Genomic DNA, 23,179 nt, shown 5'->3' with positions numbered 1-23,179 from the left:
ACATTCCCACTAGGCAGAGGAAGAAATACAACTAGATTAAAAATAATCTGCCTCATGGTGGCGCTATAACAGGCCGATTTTTGGATATTACTCCTTACAGTTTAGGAATTTAGCAGACACTCTTAATCCAGAGCGATTTACAATAAGCAAGGTAATAAATACATCAATACAATAAGCAAGGTAATACATCAATACATTAAACATCAATACACCAGTAAACGACCGTCGCGTACGCAAACTTTAGAAGGCAATCGTAGCCAATCAGGAGGGAATATGGGAAATGGGACAGATCCATGTTGATGATACTGGGTTCCACTTTGTGTGATTTTAGGGCAAAATCTGTTGGAGCAGTGTCCAAAAAATTGTTTTGCAAAAATCGGCCTGATCGTTGTGCTAGAAGAGGGCCATGTGATAAATCAGGGGCGGAGGTTGATTTGCCATCCAAGGGCAGTGTGTGTGCAAAGTTTGGCATGGATAGGGGCAACGGTGGCGGAGATAAGAGTAGGGGCAAAAGTGTGACGTGATGTGTGACGGACAGACAGACAGACGGACGAACGGACAGAAAGCCGGTGGAGCATTTCATAGTAACTTAATAACGTAGGCAGACCAAGCACCTAATCAGAAAAAAAAATTAATATAAAACCTAAGAATGCTATCTAGCTTTCATGTATGGTCATTGAGGGTAGGCGAGTGCTATGGTAAGTGCTATGGGCTTAGGTGTCTGAAGAGGTGAGTCTTCAGGCCACGGCGGAAGCTAGGGAGTGAATCAGTCATTCTAAGTGCGACAGGGAGTTTATTCCACAGTTTGGGGGCTAGGAGGGCGAATTGTCTAGGAGGAGTGGATTTTTGTCCTGGGGTTTTTAGCGAAGGTTCTGTCAGCATCCCTGTGTTAGCTGATCTGAGTGAACGGGTGGGGTTGTAGGGGTTAATCAGGCTTTGGAGGTACAGAGGTGCCATACCATTGGCTGCTTTGAAGGCCACCATTACTGTTTTGTATTCTGTGTGGGCAGTGGTGCTTTGGGATTTTCTTTTCCGGGCGGACGGTCATTTATTGACCACGCGTTTACACGGTCGTGCACCGTTCGGTGCCATCCGTGCGTCCGTGTGGGAATTTTTACGACCACACGGCGTCCGGTCGAGTCCGGCCTCCAAAGCGCTACTGTGTGTGGGCCACAACCAGGAGCCAGTGGAGGGAGCGGAGAAGGGGAGACACATGTAAGAATGTTGGCTGGTTGAAGACCAGTCATGCCACGGCATTTTGGATCAGTTGGAGAGGATTAAGTGCACATGCCTGGAGGAGAAAGTTACAGTAGTCCAGTTATGATATGACTGATGTTTGGATGAGGAGCTGGGCTGACTCCTGGGTGAGGAAGGGTCTGATTTTACGGATGTTGCAGAGTGTGAACCTACTGGACCGGGTGACTGATGCAATGTGTTCCTTGAATCGAATGATAGCTGGCTGTCCTGGACCACACCAGGGATTTTAGCAGTTGGAACCGAAGTCACCAATGCGTTGTCTATGGAAATAGTGAGATCTTGCATGGGGCAAGACTTACCTGGGAAGAAGAGAAGCTTTGTCTTGTCCGGGTTCAGCTTGAGGTGGTGGGATGACATCCACTGTGAGATATCGGCCAGACATGCAGCAATGCGGTCTTCCAACTGGGTGGCAGAGGGGGGAGGATAAGAACAGTTGAGTGTCATCGACATAGCAGTGATAGGATATATTGTGAGCATATCCAAAAAGCACGCAAATCAGTAAACAGTATGTCTATAGTCATGTGATCAAGAGAATATTTCATATTCCATCCTAATTGGCTAACATTGGCTTCCAAAGTTTGCAAGATAGGTCCGTTTTGAACAAAATGCCTAAAATCATGAACGCAGGGTGCAATTTCCATGAAATTATGCACGCAAATCCCCACAAGGTCGAGGAACAAATGCCATACTTTTCACATAGGCATTTTATAGCGCCACCAGCAGGTCAACATTTGCAACTTTTGCAACACACATTTTTGGAACAAAATGCCTCAAATCATGAATGCAGCGTCAGATTACCGTGCAAAGGCAGAAGACATCACACCCTTTTCACGTTGGACTATTATAGTGCCACCAGGAGGCCACAATAACATACCTGACCTGGCGGAGACCTGTGCTTGGAAGAGCACAATCTGCGTCTAGTTTATTTTTGAGCGGTGGTCACAACGCTCCTATACGTGGCCGTGTGTGTGGGTCTGTCTGTCTGTCTGTCTGTCTGTCTGTCTGTCTGCGTGTCTGTCTGTAGCCTGCAGTAACCTTTTCTGACCACACATGTTAAGGGAGGGGCGCTGTTGTTCAGGCCAGGCCAGACCAGGCACACACACACACGCACACACACACACACAGGGGGGAAGGGGGGGGGGGGACCACCGCTCAGTTCACACGGGTGTGATTTTAGTTCTGCACACTGCAGTGAGGGATACTTGGGCTCCTTGGCTCAGGCCAGGGCACAGCAACCTTAAATGGGCCTGGTCTACAAGATTCTAAACCTCATTGACACCCATATATATCATATCATAAGTCTAACTTACTACCTACTAAAAAAAACGTCAAGATGTCCACAATCAGACAATCACAACACCAGAGGTAGTGATCATCTACAAGAGCTGTAGAGCTGCTATTTTCCAGAAATCTTGAGAGAAATGTTTAAATATTTTTAACACATATCTTGTAGGCTATCATGGGGTAAGGGTTCCTGGGACTAAAGATGTCAGATGGGCCAAGGGGGTCCGAGCCAAATAGCCTACATTAGCTATTAATTTGAGCCATTTGATCCTTGATTCCTTGAAATGAAAAGGTTTGATTACTTCACTATTTCTTACACCTCCTCAAAACTCCATAATCCCACCCACCATGTCTGCTTCCTCTTGAGCCCCCCTCAGGGAATATTTCAACATTACAGTTACCGACAACACCTTGGTTTACAGGAAACTGTAGGCAGCTCAGAGAAGAACACAACAGAACGCAGAGACTGATCGTCGCCTTTTCTCTTCTCTCCTCCTGCCGTCTGCGTCAGCCGCGCAGGGGGGTGTGGCCTATTCCTGTGACGAACTGCGCTCTCATATGATATGCCCACACTGCGTGCGTGTCGTGTGTGTGTGTGTGTGTGTGTGTGTGTGTGTGTGTGTGTGTGTGTGTGTGTGTGTGTGTGTGTGTGTGTGTGTGTGTGTGTGTGTGGGGACAGTGGAGCTGCCCGTGACTCGAACGGTCGGGCAGATCAGAACCTTACAGGCGGAGAGAAGACAAGCAGACGTGTTTCGCGGAGAGAAGAGAGAATATTTACTTTTCAGCTTTATATTATTATTATGCTGCTATAATTTCTTCGTGGTGAGTACATTTATAATAGCACACTTATATAGCAGTTTAATAGTGGGCTATGTTTTGTAAATACAGAAAATCTCTACAGCCATACTTACATTAATGAAACTTACAGTCAGAGAGTAGCTACATTGATTCGGACTTGTTTGCTCTGAGTTTTGATAGTAAAGCCTGCTTTTATACTGTGTCGTAGGACGGCGTCGCTGGCCCGAAAAGAGGCGATCTACAAGCTCACACTATGTTGCGATGTGACGTGTTGTGTGTTACTTGTGTGAGCTTGCAGATCAGATATTTACTGGAGTCAAGCCATCCGACTTTGCCAAACGGACTCTAGTAGATATTTTTGGGTCCAGTTGCCTATATGTTTTGCTCTCTGGATTACTGAAACGAAAGCCCCCAACCCCCACAGCTGGGTTTGAGTGAGAACAATGTTGTCATTGTCAGGGTTATTAGGTGACACTAATTACCCTGAAGTGAATGGGTTGAAGAGGTCAGCAGCAGCGGAAGTTAAGGTGGCAGTCAGATTCATGACTTTTAAATTCTAAATAAGTAGCAAAAACGACCCTTGGACTTTGGAGGCTACTTGTTTTATACAACTGTATACGCGTTTATCCCTGAAATAGCCTTGGAACTGTTTGTGAAACTGCATAAATACCACACAAACATACACTTTATTACATAATCATGTGAAATAACACACACACTTTATTACATAATAATAATGTGAAATATACGGGGTTTCAGTTTCATTTAGACTACCCCCCCGTTCCGCACCAGCTTGTGCACTGCTTTGGAAGTTTGAATAATTTATTCTGTCCCTCAGTAGACAGATACATACAGTCATCCGACTCTGTGGGGAATGATGTGAGAAAGGCAATAATCTCTTGGTGGGAGGTCAAACTGGGGCATCAGGTTGGTTGAATTAGGCCTATAGTATGCTATGTTTCTATTTCTCTGTACAATCATGGTGTGTTGCATACTTTTGGAGGATGTGAGAAAGGCAATTATCTGTTGGCAGGTTGTTGAATTATAGGTTGATATTTGATATTTCTCTTCAGCTACCTACAATCATGGTGTGTTGCAAGATTTCTCATGATTAGCCTCAGTGGTTCTCAACCTGTGGGTCGGGACCCCCAGATTATTTAGGGGGGTCCCCAGATGATTAACTTCATGTGCAACATTGTTTTCTTACTCAACTGTAAACAAACCAACATAAAGTTTAAGTGTATAAAGGGTATCTGCACTTTTCTAAAGTGACAATTTAAGGACTTTTTAACACCTCTAAAATTACAAATTAAACATTGGCCAAATTGTCAAATATTAGAGGCAGAAATTGTGAAAATAGCAGATCTACATGCTCACAACGCCTCGCAAGCATGTAGATCGGCTATTTTCACAATAGAACCATGTTAAACAAAATGTAATGCCTCAACTCTTAGTGCTTGTCAGGGTGAGGGGGTCTCCAGTTAAAATATGATTATTTTGGCGGTCGCTGCCTGAAAAGGTTGAGAACCACTGGCCTATAATGGATGTTGCCTAAGCTCACATTAGAGATGAGGCAACATTTTCCCCACTCTGCTGCACTACATGGTGGACGAAGTTATTGATGTTTGTTGACGACAGACGAGGCAGTGTCATTTGTGGGTTTCTCCTTATACGCCAAAGAGGAAGCTGCTCCCTGTGTGTGTGTGTGTGTGTACACACACAGTGGCCTCATTGGTTAAAATAGTTGCTTACTACTGACAACTAGAGGCCCTTTGTCTTCTTGTCATCCCTCAATATCTGTGCGTGCCAAGTCTGGGTTACCATGGGGCAGTAGCAGAGTTTTCTTGAGGACAGCTTGTTCTTGGCATTGCAGCCTATCACAGTTGGGAGGAGACAGGACCAGGTGTAGTTTATACTGTAGTGTAGACACAACCAAATGGCCTCCTTTACCACTCACCGTTTTGTTGTTGTTGTTTTGGTGGAGGTGGACGTGGTGTGTGTGTGTGTGTGTGTGTGTGTGTGTGTGTGTGTGTGTGTGTGTGTGTGTGTGTGTGTGTGCGTGCGTGTGTGTGTGTGTGTGTGTGTGTGTGTGTGGTGTGCGGTGTGCATGCATGCATTATAGGATTGAGCAGCCACTCACCCTCCCCTTGCAAAACACGTGTTGCTCCGTTTCAGGGACTGCTGTTAAATGGAACATTCTTTCTGTCCTAGTCTTTAGGACTTCAGGCCAAGGCAGTTCAGCCTCAGTGTTATAGGGGCCTGTCACCGTTGTCAGCCCCTTTGATCTGCACTGGCCGTGGTCAAAGGATGTTTTCTTGATTATACAAAATATCTGCGGTCAGAAAGACAGGTTTAACCCAGACATTCAAGGAGAAAGATCTGATAAACCAAGCCCTTGTGTTGCAGCTGGCAAAAGTTATTTTCCATAGATTTTTCTTTTACCATATAACTCTTTAGTAGGCCATTTTACTGAACAGATGTTTTGCATACTGTACATATCCACATTAAGGTTTGTGGTTGTTAAATACTTTCGGGTTTTATGTGTGTAAAGATGTGATTTACTGTCCCAATCCACAACCTAAAATAGCAAGCTCATTTGCCCCAGTCTCTCAAACATTCTTCCCAGACTGTCTGTTTCCACATATTCATCGCAAAAAAATCTCAAGGAATCATTGGAATGTTAATTACACTGGGGGGGAGTAAAAGGGCCATTGATTTTTTTTTCTTGCTGTCTTTAGTTTTCAGCAAAGGGGGTTTCAGTATACACTGCACTCTGGTGTATCAAGAAAAAAGGCAATCACTTTCCAGATTTAATTATCATAAACAAGCTGTCTCCTGGAACTGGCTTAACCAGCAGAGTGACATCTATCAGCTCTTAAAAGACCTGTTTGAGTGTCACTTACAAAAGGAGAAGTGTCCAATTACTTGTCTGTTGGGTATTGGGCTATTGATGCAGGAGGCAACATAATTGTTACTTTATTGTTATTATTACATAATTGTTGCAGTGTTAATACATTAATATTTGACACATGCATAATGTTTTACGCAAATTCACAGGGAAGGAGATATAAGCAAAGAAAATAGGAACTGCCAAAATGCATGGTGCATGCACTGGTGCTGCTATTACTGCATTACATGTAGGCCTACTGCGACTTCGGTTATTATTACAGTGTTTCTGCTTTGTGTACATGCAGAGTGAAGCGCCACTGTCAAGTCATGAGAGGCATTCTAAAAAGAAAGTTTGCTGAGGTCGATGATGAAGAGCCATTCCACTCCTCGCCTTCATCGTCGCTGCCTTCTCCTGCCTCCACAGAATGGGAGTCTGATGGGGAGAGTAGCTCCTCAGACAGCCAGGACTTTACGACAAGTCTTCCTGCTTCACCTGCCAGTCAACCCAGTAAGTTTCCACAACGCCGCTATCCCCTCCAACACTTATTTCAAATAATGCAAAGCATTTCCTTATCTGGTTCATTCACAATAAGCGTGTTATAGGAGTGTCTCATATCACCCTGCAGCAGAGCTGTTATGAGTTACTGATATGAGACCTTAGAGCAATTACAGATAATACACTGCACTACAATGACATGCCACTGTTTTGTCTATCCAGTTATGTAAAAGATCATCATTTGCCTGAGCAGTAGGATGTCGTGGAATAATTTCAGACACGTGGTATCAAATGGCTCCATTCACTGAAATAAACAAATGAACAGAACTGCAGTGCAGACGTCATGACACACTGCTCTAGTACTAGCTCTTATGGTTGCAAAATATATTGCAAATGTGGTGGAATTTAAATATTGCAATACAATGTCTATATCACAAAATGCTGTGTTTTAGGGGCAAGGAACAAATGTTTCAGAGAGTATTCCGGTGCAGAATCTTGGGCCTAGTAGTAACACATCATTTTATTCAACTTGAGCAGTTTCTAACCAGCAGCATTCCTCAAAATATTCACAAGCTGAAAAAAAAAATCATTTAGATCAAAGTGTGTGTACATGTATCACAGAATAAATACATTTTAAGTTGTCAGTATATCTACAGCCATACTAGAACTGAACTCTGTAATAGTATGCACTATGTCATGTCATGTATGTACTATGTACACAGTAAAACCAACAGTTCTTTATCCATTTGTAATTCTGTCATACTAATGTGGTATACTTAGTTCATTGTCAGAGTTAAAGTAACACTCAGGATGTTACAATGTATAATGTATGTATTAGTATAGTATGTAGGCTTAATGTAAAGTGGGTTTATCTAGGCCTATGTGTTAGGCTGTATAACAGTAACAAAATGATCTAATCCACACTCCCCTGCTTCATAGTGTTCTACTAAGTCTCACATCCGAGTGGCAGTACAAACAGTGGCCCGGGGCGGAGCGTCATTTTTTAGACAGAAGAGCAACTGCAAACTAGCTTAGTCAGCTGGCCTCAGTTGTTTACTGACCTCTGGAACAAGAGGTCATCCTCAAGCTTGTGGGAAGGTTGGATGATTTGCAGAAATCTAACTGTTAAAAACCAAAAAAAGCAATGGCTACCCAGTGGATATACATTTAAAAAACACATTTGCAGATGAACTCCCAACATGAGGGTAAATTGCTATAAAACATAGCTTTGTCTTCTGGCCATTATTCTCTCTATCTCTCTTTCCTTGATCTGTATAGTGGCTCCATGTTGCCATTAACCCACATCTTGGCATTTCCTTTCCTCACTCATGGTTAATGTTGAACCACATCCAGATGCCTGTAGTGTGCCATCTAGAGGCTACTCAGAGATCTACAGAATGAATGGCCAACCTTTACAGTATGATCCACCTGGCAAGCCTTCAGGGGGGCTGCGGCCCCCACTTTGAACCACTTTGGAACTTGTGGACTAGACTATCCCTGTTAGCAGATGTAGCATGTTGTGGGCTTGTAGAAGTATAATCAGTGCTCTAGAAACTCAAGGGAGCCACATTTGTTCATTAGTGTCCTGTTAAATGTTGTCTAAATCATCTCTCTACTGTCAGTATGGCAAAAAAAAAGTTTTCTTTAACTGACAGAATACTAATTCTAATGGAAGTCTAATTGTCTCTTGTCACCAGTCAAGTCCATTTTGAAGAGGCCAAGGCTGGAAAGGAGGCCGAGCAACGTGTGCTTTGATCTGGTGACGGTGTTCTACTTCCCTCGATGCCAGGGTTTCACTAGTGTGCCCAGCCGTGGGGGTGCCAGTCTGGGCATGTTGCACAGGCACAGCACTCTCCGCAGGTACACACTGGCAGAGCATGCCCTGGAACAACAGAGTTGGCGCAGAGAGAGACTACGAGAGAGACGGAGACAGGAGAAGCTTGAGGCTTTGAGACACAAAGTGAGTGCTTGTGAATCCTATTCTATCTGATGTTTACGTTTATTTGAAATGGAACATCACAATTACACTGGAAAATCTGCTTAAGTGTTTTAGCATACATGCTAATTCTCAACACATGAGGATTAAACATGCTGTGCGAGTATTTCCCGGTGAACCTAAGTGCAACGGTGGGGGCTTGGGAGTGTGGGGGACACGCACCACTGACTGACTATTGCTGATGATGGAGAGGTTATATAGCTTAGCCTTTTTTATGTATTGAGAATGAGAGGCACTCTTGCCGATTTAGTAAGAGACTCGTCGCCAATTGCAAGATATTTAAAAGTTATTTGGGGAAATGATGATATCCTTTTCTTCCCACAACTAGACTAAGGATTTAGGCCTATATTGTCTGTGTTATTGTTTACAACCACAATTATTCACGTGTGGCAAGATCGCGGTTCACTAGTTTTAGTAGGCTATAGTGTAGGCTTAGAAGCCTTTTCAGAAGTTAATTTAATGTTTTCCATTTAATGATTTCCTTTATCGTCATCTTCCGCTAATGCACGCAACTGTTTTCGCCAGGTTTTAAGGTCTTATTTTAGTTGTTTCTCATAAGCTCGCAACCCTCCTTGTCCATCGGCCCCCACCTTTGCGCACAGGTTCACTGGGAAATACGCGGTCACGCCCACTGTCCCTGACAACCTTTGCAGTGTGTCACTCCCCGTCTCTCTCTCCCTATTTCCTGTCTAGCTCTACTGTGTACTGTCATTAAATGCAGAAAAAAAGAAGAAGAAAAAAAACGTATAGTAATCATAGAAAATACATTTTCAGGTGGCTAACAAATGTCATCCTATCAGGAACCCATTTATCAGCCTCAATGTAATAGTGTTCCAGTTAAAATTTGTATCCTGACCTGAAAATGTATTTTCAGTTTACAAAAAAGCTTGAGAGACAAGGAGGTTCCTGTACTGAACAAAGAATAACTTTATTATTATTTGCCTAATTGCCTCATGCACCTTTCAGGGGATGCTGTAGTCTCTTGAGAGTTGCCTACTTGCTTGTGCATTGTGCTGTGCTCGGAAAATAGTGGATCTTAACTCACAATGCACTCCATTGTATTGCCTATTGCCTATTTTCGATGTGCAACACCGCCATGCAACTAAGCATAAGTCCTGCCACAGATTCATCTGTTAAGCACAGTTTAGTTACATATTATCCTTTCAAGATGTACCGTTTTGGAATGTTATGGTCTTAAGCATTTTTTTAAAGTCAGTATCGCAATTAGGAAGAAAGTCCTTAATTTCTTGGGCAAAACCTTAGGATCTGATTTCCCCCCTGTTTCCAGTTGATAGCCAGTGGTGCCATTGACCAGAGAGAAGCTGAGCGACTGACTGCAGACCAGGTCCCAGATGGAGACACTGACATCCACATCACTGATGCTGAGCTGGAGGATTGGAGCTTCCTGCAGCCCTACTCCTACAAGCACAGACAGGCACTCTTGCGAGCAGCAGGAGTGAAGCACATTGACAAAGAGGAGAAGAGACAGCTGCATGCCCTACGTCTCTCCAGGGAGGACTGTGGGTGCAATTGCCAGGGTTTCTGTGAGCCAGAGACTTGTGAATGCAGTCTGGCAGGAATCAAGTGCCAGGTAGGAAGGAGTCTTGCAAGCATTAATCACATGATATTTAAGCAGTTTTTACTATTGCGGTATTCTTGATAGACAAGGTCAAGGCAAATTGTTTCACTTCTGTAAAAAATCAATGAAAATGTACCCTTCTGCTGTTTATGTCTCGCAGATGGACCACTCCAACTTCCCATGCGGCTGCACTAAAGATGGCTGCGCAAACATTCAGGGACGCGTCGAGTTCAATACCAGTCGCGTGCAGACCCACTACATCCACACCATCATGAGGCTAGAACTAGAGAGGCAACTACAAGACGATGCGCCTGACCAGCTTGACCACCAGAGCGCGGCTCCAGAAGATCTCCAATTGGATGTGGACCAGGGACCCCCAGCAGTGGATGCCCTGGAAAAAAGATGTCCATTCGGGTTTTCCACTGAGGACGATGGGCTTCCTCTCACCATGCCCCCCACCCCTTCCTACCATTTCAGTCCAGACGCCCCTTCCTACCATTTCAGTCCTGAGCGGTCTGTGGTAGAGGAGAACAGCTGTAGCAGTGACATGACTGACTCCTCGTGCTCCTCTGCCCAAAGCGAAGACTCTGATGATGCGGGGGGAAGTCAGAGTCTCGTTGACATGGATGATGGAGGGCTGGCCCATGCCCTCAGCCTCTGTGACTGGGAAAACAGGCAGCCGAGACACATCAGACAACCACTGAACTCTGGCCCTTGTAGCCCTGCTGCTGACATGTTGGGACCACTGTGTGTATTGAACACATCCAGCACATTTATGGACAATATCAGTAGGTCCTCGATGGCAGACTGTCTTGATGAAAATGCTAATCAAGCCAGCGATTTCCTCAGTGACAGCTCGCTTGATGATTTCCCCAACACTCCCTCCCCCTCTATAGACTACTCATCAGGCAGTTACATGGACCTCAGCCTCTCCTCGGAATCTGACTTGGAGTTCTTTAACACTGACTACACCTCTGGTCCACTGCACAACTCCTTTAAAGGACATCGTCATCCAGATAACCTTCGCCATCTCCAGCTGTTGAGCCCTTCATCTTCCCCAAAGTACGATGAGCCAAGCACCTGCCTTTTGGAGTCACTGATTGGCTTGTCTGAACCGAGCCCAGAACAAGCTTATCCATTTAGAGACGACCAGTTCTTGGAGGTGATTCAATGACCAATATTCTGACAGGCTTGACTATTATGAGATGATGATTAATATAGAGGAGCACTGTGCTTGTATATATTTCTAGGATATTTCAATGTGCATAGTATGTTTAATTAAATATTTTTGCCTGCAAGATATTTTATATATTGCCGATGAAATCGGATTTCAAAATGGGCGAAAAACACTTTGGCTGTGATGTTTATTTTCTAAAGTTTTATTTAACGTCTCTACGATTAACATTATAATTTTAATATAATATGCTGGGTAACCAGAGCAACAAAATCATTTTTATTTATTTATTTACTGATTTAATAATTGTTTAATGAGAAGTCAAGATGTGGAAAGCTTAACGACATTTATACGATGTATATCAAGGCACAATGCATCATGACATACAGTACTGTAGGAGCTACAATAGCTGAGCCTGTAAAGGTTTCAGGTTTAAACATCGGGTATTGGATTGATAATGCAGTATAGGTCAAATTGAGTTCAGAAACACCATTTCAAATGCATTTCATACTTAACACTAACAACAGAGCTTAGCTTGCAGTATGCTATGTTTTGAATACAAACAATTTATGATCACAAAGAAATGTAACAAACATTACTGTATGAAGTTATTTTGTGAGGGACTGTTCCACTTGTTCATGTACTGTGGGGGCTGGAAGTATTTCACATTTTATTTTTACATCTGAATAAAAATAAGGTTTAATTACATTTTCAGTGTCTGTTTTTAAATCTCACAAACATCATCCACCAGCGGACAAACAGGTCATCATCCAAATGGTGGCTTGGCCTCAGTTGTCTGGCCTCAGTTGTCTAGGCCTATTATTTAGCAAAATGTAGGCTATTTATTGTCAGCATAAAATATAATTTGTCCCCCCCCCCCCCCCCCCCAAAATAGACTTTGTTTATCATACTTTGTGCCCAGGGGCCACATGCGGCTCCCACCTTCATTTAATGCGCCTGCAGGTTGATATTGGAATAGTGATATATTATTGGCAAAACCGAATCCATCCTCTTTGGATCAAATCATAACCTCAGCAAGGTCGATAGTGGGTGACAATGTAATATAATAACACGAAAAAACAAAATGACCTACTTGGGTTTCATCCTTGAGGCTAATCTATCCAGCGAAAAGACTACAACAAAGGTAATCAAAAAAATCAGCCAACAAACTTGTTTCTTAGAGACGATCGCTCGGTCAATAACAATACTCAGAAGACTCCATAGCGGGTGAAATCATTATGCCTATGGAGTCCACATATGGTATTGTGATTGTGACACCCCAAAGGCCCTGAAAACAAGGCTCCAAACAGCCCAAAACAAACTAATTAGGGTCCTGCTTAACCTTCCTCCCCGGACTCACCTCACCCCTAGTCACTAGTCTAACATGGGGTGGTTCAAAGTAGATGACAGAGTAGCCTACATCATCTTGCAATGGGCCTGGTGTACAAGATACACTACACCACTAAGATACCCATTTACCTGACAAAATATTTCCAAAACATCAAGGATGTCCACAATTACAACACCAGAGGCTGCGCCACAGACCATGTCCAACCCAGATTCGGCTCAAACAAGGGTTCAAATTTGGCTATAGGCCTACCACTAAAATGTGGAACGTCCTAAGACCTTAAAGGAGTGTAAATCCCTAACTTCCTTTAAAACCACACTGAAAAACCACTTATAATCGGGGGATATCTTTAGAAATAGTGTCAAATCCTGGAATAAATTCCTTACCAAAAAAAATCTTCACCAATGTGTTTGTAAAGGTGTCTAGTAACACATCTCACAAAGACTGAAATTCAGTTTCCCTAGGAAAATCTTTGACAGCTAGGGTAATTCTGGGTCTCATTCACTCACTATACACTATACTATAGGGGGAAAAATCACTCCCAAAAAATATGCTTTAAGTGGGATGTGAGGTGTCTAACTAGGTGTTTTTAATTATTCCAAATCCATTGCAAGCATTTGTTTTGCACCAAAAACATTCCGTGGGCTAGAAATGGACCCCCATACCACTGTGAAAAGTGATGACTCATCACTAAACCATAATTTTATGGGCTGTTTTTAACCCAATGAATGTTTTTTTTGTGCAAAACAAATGCTTGCAATGGATTCAGAATAATTAAAAACACCTAGTTAGACCCCTCACATCCCACTTAAAGCATATTTTGGGGAGTGATTTTTTCCCTTATAGTATAGTGTATAGTGAGTGAATGAGACCCAGAATTACCCTAGCTGTCAAAGATGTTCCTAGAGAAACTGAATTTCAGTCTAGACACCTTTACAAACACATTGGTGAAGAAATGTAAGGAATTTATTCCAGGACTTTTTAAGATATCCCCCGATTATTACAGGTGGCTGCCGGCTGTGAAACTGGTAACAAATAAACCAAGCCTCTCAGGTTTGCATAGGGAAAGGTACAGTTTCATGACAGTACAGTTCACTGGTAGCCTGGTAGGCCTACACGTTCAACTAAAAGGAAATTCAGGTAAGACAAGGCTTATTTCCATTGAGATCCTTCTTTTTAACTATAAACAATACCATTGAATGAAAGATAGAACACGTAGGCTACTATGCAGTATATAATCAGAAAAACAGGAAAAAAATCAAAATAAAATGTATTTACAAGCATCAGATTTAGGCTGGTAAGGTTATAGCCTAGAAACCTCTAATAAATAGCCTACTTCAATCAATCAAAGTTGCCCACCCCTGAGCCCTGGTCTATGTTATTATTCTTCATTTAAAACAATATGTTGTTTTAAAAACCTTTCACAATAATAAAGACAAAATTGGACATTGAACATAGCTAGAACATCACAAATAGATCTGCCGTTCGTTTTTCTTGGTGACCAGCAGCGACACCGTGCTACTACGGAGTGTAGCTTGATAAACCAGAATAACCACCGATTGGTCGCTCGACGACCGCCGTTCGCTGGCAGCGATGCTTGACTACTCTAGACTGCTGCAGACCGAAGTACGAGAGAAACTTGTACAAGATGGCCACGGTATGTCAATAGATATCCCGCAGGTTCTGTAGGCATTATAATATATATATCATTGTAGGGTTCAAAACAAGATGGGCTTATCGCAGAGTTCCGAGGTGTCCGATGGAGGAACCTATGGCTACCACGTGCACGGGGTAAGAAGAACTGTACAAATATTATATTTGACTGTACATTATGTTTTGATACAGAGCGTGGATCCGGGGCTTTACGTTGAAATGCTGCTGCTATTGGCGCTGCCAAAATATGATGAGGTGGCACTGATAATAATAACAACAACAGTTTTTGTTCGAAATGTATGTGCATTTCTATCATTTTTTGTTTTGAAATGTATTTTCAATGAATGAGATGAACATGTATAGCCTATTTGTTATACGAACAACGAACCCCGCGACATAAAATGAAGGGTCTTATGTGTGCAGCTTTTTAATTATTACAACATGATCGTGCAATTTTTGTTATGTGCATTGCTGAAAGCTATGGTTTTCCTGACGAAAATGAACGCTGGATAAAAACAAACAAAAAAAAACACGTGTAATAGCCTGCTTGTGCTTATGTAATATGTAAAAATGTCAAGTACAGTTGAAGCTTGCAGGGTTTGGGCACTACTAGACTACGAGACATAAACATTTGGTGGAGTCCAGGGCGCTTTCATGTCGTTACATTATTATTTGTATTATTATATTGTTATTATTTATTATTACTACTATTATTATTACAGGTGCAGGGAAATTCACCAGCAGAAAAGGCAGGATTGGAACCCTTTTTCGACTTCATCCTGTCCCTTGACAACCACAGACTTGTAAGTTCTATGTAATAAGATGACAGCTGCTGCAGTCATGCAGCATTGTTTACAATATATACTGATTATAAACACACATATTGGACACATATAGGTCAATGCAGGATATACACCGATTATAGCCTAAACTCACATATTGGACAAATACATAGGCCTACAGGTTATACACTGATTATAAACCTCACATATTGGACAAATACATACATGCACCAGTTATAAACTCACATATTGGACAAATACAAACTGGTCAAAGGAGTTCTCAAGTAGTTATGTTTGGTATTATTATTATTTCCTACTTTACCGTCTGTGCACCAGAACCAGGAGAATGACCAGCTGAAGGAGCTTTTAAAAGCCAACATGGAGAAAGGGGTGAAGGTGGAGGTGTATAGCACTAAGACCATGGTTGTCCGAGACCTGGAGGTGGTGCCCAGCTCCATGTGGGGGGGACAGGGCCTGCTAGGAGCCAGCGTCCGCTTCTGCAGCTACCAAGGAGCCAATGAAAATGTCTGGCACGTTCTGGTGAGTTAAATAAAGATCCAGGAAAAAATAATTGTATTTGGCAGTGGTGGAAAAGGTACTCACCCATTTCACTTAAGTAAAAGTATCAATACTGCAATATAGAAATACTCTGAAGTCTGAAGTAAAAGCCCGGAATTCAAAATGTACTTGAGTAAAAGTATGAAAGTATTGGCATCAGAATGTACTTAAAGTACAAATGTTTGAAAATAGCAGAGCCAAAAAGGTATAAAATAGGGCTAAAGTGGTTAATGTATGTTTTATAATATTATAATGTATATCTGCAAAGTAACTAGTAACTAAAGTTTTAATTGTAGTGGAGTAAAAGTGTGTGCAGACTGTGCACCCCAGAAAAATATATTAAATTCAATTCAATAGTTCAATAATGAAATAGCCAATTCAATAGGAAAATGTATGGCACCTCACCTCATGCACTTGACTATAAGGACATACCAGAAGCAGGAATTTGTGTTTTCAATGTGTTTAATATTGTTAACATGAAGTTTGAAGTTGATTGGGCTTTTAGGGGGGGGGGGCACATCTATTTTAGAATATTATGTTTTGTATATTATCTTTATTTATTCTATACTTTACATTCTACTACAAAGTCCTCCGTTTGAAGACAAGGAAAAAGCTCAGCAAAAATAAATTGTGGTCCAGAGCTTGCTTTGTGCACAGTGCCACAGAATCTAATTTTAACAACTTAAACCTTGACGAATGCAATGCATTGTGAACTTGTAGATTGGCTCAAAATATAGGGATAGTAGGGTTAATCCTTTTCGGCTCTGCAGCCCATGTTCCCATAATTTAACGTATTTCTTTCATCCTCCCAGGATGTGGATGCCAATTCACCTGCAACCCTGGCAGGGCTTCAACCACACACTGACTTCATCGTCGGAGCAGATCAGGTGTTACAAGACGTACGATAATATTTAATATCCTTCGTTTTATTGACGGGAAATTAACCTGGGTCACAAACGAAATGTGATGGCTGGCTTATTGACCTGCCATGCGGGATTTCAATTGGTCATCATGACGTATTAGCATATTATTTCCTTGAAGTAATTATTTGAAGGATGAGATTGGTAATTTTCTGCTGTTGATTCAATAATCAAGAGGGCTTATTCGTCACTCTGTGATATCAACAATTGCATTTAAATATAAATAAGACATTAAATATAATATTAGATGTAATAAAAATACAAATAAAATCAAATAAAGTTGGCAATAGTATGGGTAAAGAAATACAGGTAAGGGACAAAACTAGCAGAAGTGTGCAGTGTAAAACATATATCTATATAAATATACCCTTACACACTTATTAGGGAAAGTATTATGTGCAAACTTACATGGGGGCACAGAATGCAGTTAATTCTTTATGCTTCCAGTCAGAAGACTTCTTCTCCCTGATCGAGGTCCATGAAGGGAAGCCCTTGAAGCTGCTGGTGTACAACACAGAGACAGATGCTTGTCGAGAAGTGGTGGTCACACCGAATGGAGCTTGGGGTGGAGAGGGCAGGTACTGTACAGTATGTACGCACTACACTCTAATTGGTCTTGTGTACGCAAGACAGTTAAGTGTCGAATAGAGAATATTCATTATTCACCACTGTTGCAAAAAAACATCAGTCTAATCAGCATTACCCAGACATAATTATGAACTGCGAAATCACACTAAAGAGCAACACTGTACGCACACGGAAATCTACAAACCATTTCCAATGTCTCTTTATGTAACACCAAAGAACTGCCACATACAGTAGGCCTATATACTATACACATTTACAGATTATGATGATAATAATTAATAATATTGTTTTTCTTGTTTCAATCAGTCTGAACATTTTAATGTTTCTGTTTAGTTTGGGCTGTGGCATTGGCTATGGCTACTTGCATCGAATCCCAGCTCGTGCTGGTGTGTCAAAGCAAGACACATCCTCTTCTCTTCCTGCAGAGAGCACTCCCACAGAGATACCCAGCCACGGATTCACTGAGGTATGGTGATATCAGCAAACAAACATTCCCTTGTTTCAAAGGCAGTGGCAGCCAAGAGATTTGGTTTTGCTGAACAGCCAGAAATGATGCCTCTCTGGGGCTTATGTTTGTGTTTTTATTTCATTTTGACTTTTTGTTTTCAATTTCAGTTTAGACTCTTTTTCTTTACTTCTAATGTCTAATCTAAAAAGGGATTAGTCAGGGGCAAGATTCCACATGGTCAGAAGAAATAGCAAAAATAGCTGTCGCGATGCAACACGTAAACTTCTATAGATCCTCTATTTCTTTATACTTTTTTTGACATACTAAAACTAACATGTTTTATGTCATTTTGTTCTGGGGTTGGGATGAACATCTATGCGTTCCCAGGCACCTCTGATGGCTGCATCGAGCCAGAGTGACGATTTGTTAGACCTGGAACACGTCACCCTCCAGGATGATCCACTACCTCCTCCCATCCAGAGGGTCATGGACCCTGGTGAGTCCCTGAGCAACAGCGCCAACAGAGTGTCCATGCCCATTCTGGCCTGTGCATGTCTGTCTTTCCATCCTCCCCAAAGGACCAAAAAGGAATTGTGCTCTTGACGACTTGACGGCTTAAGTAAATAAGTAGGATGGAGTGGTTTATTGTCGGTATCATCCAAGCGACAAGGATGCCCTTTACTATCTTATATATACATTCCTCTAAGAGCCGCATCCCACTTCCAAGCCCATTCACGCCCCCTTTACATCGACTTCAACTCATAGGTAGGTGCTAGAACGTAAGGAATACCGCCCATAACTCTATCATTGGCCCCCCGTTGCCATGGTGACCGCCGTCCATTGGCTCGTATTCCCAGCTATGGGACCGGCGGATCCAATTTCAACCGAGGGGGGCGTAGCCAGAACACACACACACACACACACACACACACACACACACACACACACACACACACACAAAAATAGCTAATAGTTAGCTCACAACTTTCCACTTTTCTCTTTCACCTCAATCGCAGTAACATCCGTATACACCACTTGGCTAGGACTGATCACGTGGCACACGGAGTTCTTAACCGGAAGTGCGTCCGGCGGTGAAATATGTCCGACCGGAAACGTGCGCTGCGCCACAATAGTTCCGCCACAATAGTTCCGCCACAATAGTTCCCCCCCATTTTTTTTTTAATTTCTTTTCTTTTTTTTTTTTACTTTTTTTTTGGGAAAAAAAAAAGTTTTTTAGTAAAGAAGCGGGCGTGGACTCTAGATGTGAGCGGCCCAAAGGGCCGCGAACCTCTAGTTCCCTTTACAATGCGCTAGCCCCATGGGAAATGGATTGGGAGACTCTTAGGAGTAGGACACTATTTTATACTTTGTCTATTCGAAAATAGCCAATTAGGTGAGCTTGTAGAGCAGCTATTTTAGTTTTTTTTGTTGTACTTTTTACTTAATAGTTTAATTGTTTGCCTACCAGTCTGTACTTTTAATTAAGTACATTTTTTAATACATGACTTTTACTTACTTTTACTTGTGTAAAACATTTGAGTACTTCTGCCTGCCACCATTGCCCTTACCGTGCATTTCATTCTCCAGGCTTCTCTGAGTCAGAGGTGGCTATGATGAGTGTTGACCCTTCTGACTTGGTGGACAGGCTGGACCTGTCTGTGTCATCCATCGACATGACCAACACCTCACTGGCCGTGCACCAAGACAAGGACTGTGACATCTCAGGCATCGGTAAGTTACCACAGTTGTGTACTACGTAGGTAGGTACCTGTACAAGTTCACAGGTATAAGAGAGTTACAAAATATAGTCATAAGAATAGAGAAAGAAACAAAGGAAAAGGTTACATAAAAGTAAACCGTATCAAATGTAATATATGTATAAGCATCTCATCTCAAGAGACATCACATAGCAACATATATTATGAAAGCAATATGTTGTTGGTGTCATTAAAAATTGGTATTGATATAATGCTCATGACTACTTGATGCAAATCTTCCCCATTTGCTGTTGTGCAGAGGCGCTGGAGGACAGCGAGTCTCCCTTGCCATCAGTGGACAGCCATTCTTTGACTGAGCCACAGGAGGCCAGCTTCCAGACGGCCATAGATGACTCCTCTGCACTCGCCCCCGTCGCCACATCCTCTGACTCGCCCGTACCAGCTGCCGATTCGTCTCAGCAGCTCACAGAGGACACAGCCCTGCCTGCAGAGTCTGCCAGCTTCCCTACAGACTCCAGCGAGGTCCCGTGTCCCTCTTTGGACGCCGTATCTTCAGAGACCCCAGAGCCTCCTCCTCCTGACAGTTCTCCCGTCCCGGCTCTAGACTCCCCTTCCTCGTCTTCTGTTGACCTCCTCCCCACGCAAACTATCGAAGAGTCCTCCTCGGCGGAAGAAGCTCTCATTCAGGCCGTTGTGGAACCTGATGTTGTGTGCTCAGCAGAGCAGTCTGATGTTGTGAGCTCAGCAGAGCAGTCTGATGTTGCGAGCCCAGCAGAGCCGAGTGTTGTTGTGAGCCCTGCAGAGCAGTCTGATGTTGTGACCTCAGCAGAGCCTAGTGTTGTTGTTAGTCCAGCAGAGCCGAGTGTTGTTGTGAGCTCAGCAGAGCAGCCTGCAGATCCTGAACCAGTGATGGCTGCAGATCAGTGTCTCCATGAGGACGAGAAGGAGGAGGAAGAGGGGGAGGAGGGAGGGGAACCCAGCCAGGTGACTGCAGACCCCGCCATTGAATAAGCTTGTGTCAGGGTGTGAAGAAAGTACAAACATCTACTGTGATTTTGACAATCATGTGGGGCTTTTGTAGGGTTATTTTTTAGGGAAACACTAAGGGTTTGACAATAGGCGAGACACGGAATAGACCAAGGGAAAAGCTGCAATGTCCCATTTGGTACAAGGTCAGTTTTTATACGTTTTTAGATAATTCTATAGCTCCTGGCAAAATCCTTCAGAGAAATAGAAATACATACACATCTCTTTTTTATATAATGACAGAAACGACCGATACTTGTGATCGGTAAGCCAAAAGGTAATGTCTTGAGGGGGTTGTGTGTGTAAAATTAGTTTATATGGATAACTAGGCATTATTCTAGTTCTGATACATCAGTGGAATTACTTGAATATTTCCAAAGACACATCTGTTGCATAATGGAAACATTAATAATATACAGTAACTTCCTTCACTACTTCAAAGCACAGTTGCACCTTAATTTCCATATCACACGTTTGCAAAGTTTAGAACTTGGCAAGTGACATTGTTGCTTTAAGTCATTCACTACATACATCTAAAGCCTGATTTATACAAGCTCACATCATTATGCGTTGTGAACTTGTAGATCGGCTATAAATTAAACATTATGGTGCAATTTTAAATCCACTGATGTTATGTTTTATTGTTCAATGATATACATTATCCTAATTTGGACATACCAAGTTGAGGTTTTTATTTATCTTATGTAGCTTTATAGGACTTGATACCGCATTCTTTTAGATTTTGTCCCAAGCATGCTTTTGACGTGTTTACAATCGAAACAGGAACCATTTATAGTTTTGGGTAAATGAATTGGTCAGTTAGTACATACGGTAATCATGTTTTTGTATCAGGCTCATTATGCTTTGAAGAGTCCAATTTCATTGATTTATTCAGCAGATAAACCAGAAGAGGCCATTATTACTGTTGATATAGACTAGTCTTTCACCGATTTTATCTATGCAATAGTTTAACATTATAGTAATGTTAGTGTGTAGACATTTTGGCGACAGGCATAAATATTGAATCGATGTGAACATTAATTATGTTGGTAGTTTCTGGGATCAATTGCACTGCTGTCTTTAGAATATGAAAGTATGGGTTTTTCTTTTTTGGGGAACATTTTGTTTATCACATTTCCAGGTGGGCAAAAAAAAGTAGTATTTTTGCAAATATTTTATCAATGAATAGCGTTTTTATTAGGAATGAGTGCAGACAAAGAATTCTGTTGATGAATGTGGAATGGATGAACTTTCTCTTTTGATGTTAAATGAATCACATTTCACTGGAACAAAAAAGAAAAACTTTAAAAAAAAAAAGATTTGTCCCTTGTTTACCTTATGTCAGACTCAACTATATACATGTTACTTTTCAGAAAAAACACCCATTTATAATTACAATAAATCTCATTGTTAAACCATTCAAATTTATTTCTTTGTTGAATGCCTAAAATATACATCATTCACAAGTTATTACAACAAGGGTATACAGTACATATTGCAGGTAATGTGAACGGTTCTAAATTATGGTATAACAACCCATTTTTGGCCAATTAGGGCTCACTTGACGCGTGCCACTACAACATAAGCACATTCTCTGTGGGAAGATTATTACTCCATAAAATGTACAACGAACAGGTTCGCCGTTACACTTGGTGGCATACCAAGCACAAGAAATAGGCATCACTACTTCACTTGGAGGTACAATCACCTCCTCAGTGGATGAAAATCCATTTATGGTTTCAAGATTCCCCCTTCAAGTTCTATTTAATGAATTTCTATTTGATCTAAATGGAATATCATACAGAAGGTACAGCCCTCATAATGTCAGCAGTCACCACTGCTGATGAACCACCGGTACAGAGCAAGTTAAGCATGTGTTATGCCTGATTTACACTTTATTTTTTTAATTATCCCCCCAAAAAATACCTCTACATAATCTACAAGCTCACAATGTGACTTGCTGCGGCGCGTTGTGAGCTTTTAGATCTGCTATGTTCATCAGAATGAGACACCAGCAGACAAGTATAAACCAGGCGTTCACGGTTTTTAAATATATATACTTTCCTGATTGCTAAGATGATTCAGACTACTTAACATTCTTAATAGTAAAACTGCTAATTCGTGGTGGTGAGAATAATGAATGCCATTTTAAACATCCCAGGAGGGAGGGAGAGAGGGAATAGGAAAAATAAATGTTAGTTTAGATTTTTTTTCTTTTTTAAACTGTACAACAAAATAAAAATGAGAAGAAAGCCCAACAAAAATTAACACATAAGTCAAAATAAAGTTGTACATATATTTACAAAAAAAAAAATAACATTCTGTTGACTGATTAACAGCACGGATAAAATGAGAACGCTCAGACACTCGGGACAATTGCTTCTGTCAAAGTTTTAAGCTATGCAATAATTAAATCTCTACGCCATAATTAAAAATCTACGCCAAGGTATAGGCTCAAGTAAGTGAAGATGACAGGACAGATGAGGTTGATTGCTTTGAGAGTTTGTGAAAATAATACCCATAGACCAAAGTGTTCTCCTAACTGTTGATGTATGCATGTTGATGAATGTAATTTCCGGTAGGGCTGTCACAATTATTACATAATCGTCTAATCGCAATTATTTTACATAATAGCAATTATTTTTCATAATCGCCATAATCGTGA

The 23,179-nt window shown here is 41.7% G+C and overlaps 2 protein-coding genes across 3 annotated transcripts; both read left to right on the top strand.

Moving 5' to 3' along the window:
* Window positions 1-3,230: 3,230 nt before the first annotated feature.
* On the top strand, window positions 3,231-12,181 carry LOC308285723 (cysteine/serine-rich nuclear protein 1-like). The gene is made up of 5 exons (XM_080726570.1): window positions 3,231-3,363; window positions 6,534-6,736; window positions 8,422-8,684; window positions 10,009-10,311; window positions 10,460-12,181. Exons 2-5 carry the CDS (start codon window positions 6,556-6,558, stop codon window positions 11,471-11,473), a joined length of 1,761 nt encoding a protein of 586 aa, XP_080582696.1. The 5' UTR covers window positions 3,231-3,363; window positions 6,534-6,555; the 3' UTR covers window positions 11,474-12,181.
* A 2,280-nt stretch (window positions 12,182-14,461) lies between these two features.
* Window positions 14,462-23,174, top strand: gorasp1a (golgi reassembly stacking protein 1a). Of its 2 annotated transcripts, XM_080725237.1 has the most exons (10): window positions 14,462-14,478; window positions 14,667-14,771; window positions 15,197-15,277; window positions 15,593-15,796; window positions 16,627-16,713; window positions 17,182-17,312; window positions 17,656-17,788; window positions 18,158-18,266; window positions 19,358-19,501; window positions 19,787-23,174. In XM_080725237.1, exons 1-10 carry the CDS (start codon window positions 14,470-14,472, stop codon window positions 20,497-20,499), a joined length of 1,716 nt encoding a protein of 571 aa, XP_080581363.1. In that variant the 5' UTR covers window positions 14,462-14,469; the 3' UTR covers window positions 20,500-23,174. The 2 variants fall into 2 exon arrangements, with proteins under 2 accessions (XP_080581363.1, XP_080581364.1); XM_080725238.1 differs by lacking the exon at window positions 14,667-14,771 and having other exon boundaries at window positions 14,464-14,612.
* The last annotated feature ends 5 nt before the right edge of the window (window positions 23,175-23,179 follow it).

The sequence above is a fragment of the Nannobrachium achirus genome (genome assembly GCF_963921795.1).
Source record: "Nannobrachium achirus genome assembly, chromosome: 5".
In the NCBI taxonomy this organism is placed as follows: Eukaryota; Metazoa; Chordata; class Actinopteri; order Myctophiformes; family Myctophidae; genus Nannobrachium; species Nannobrachium achirus.
The sequence above is the reverse complement of the archived record's forward strand: the minus strand, read 5'-3'. Positions and strand labels throughout refer to the sequence as shown.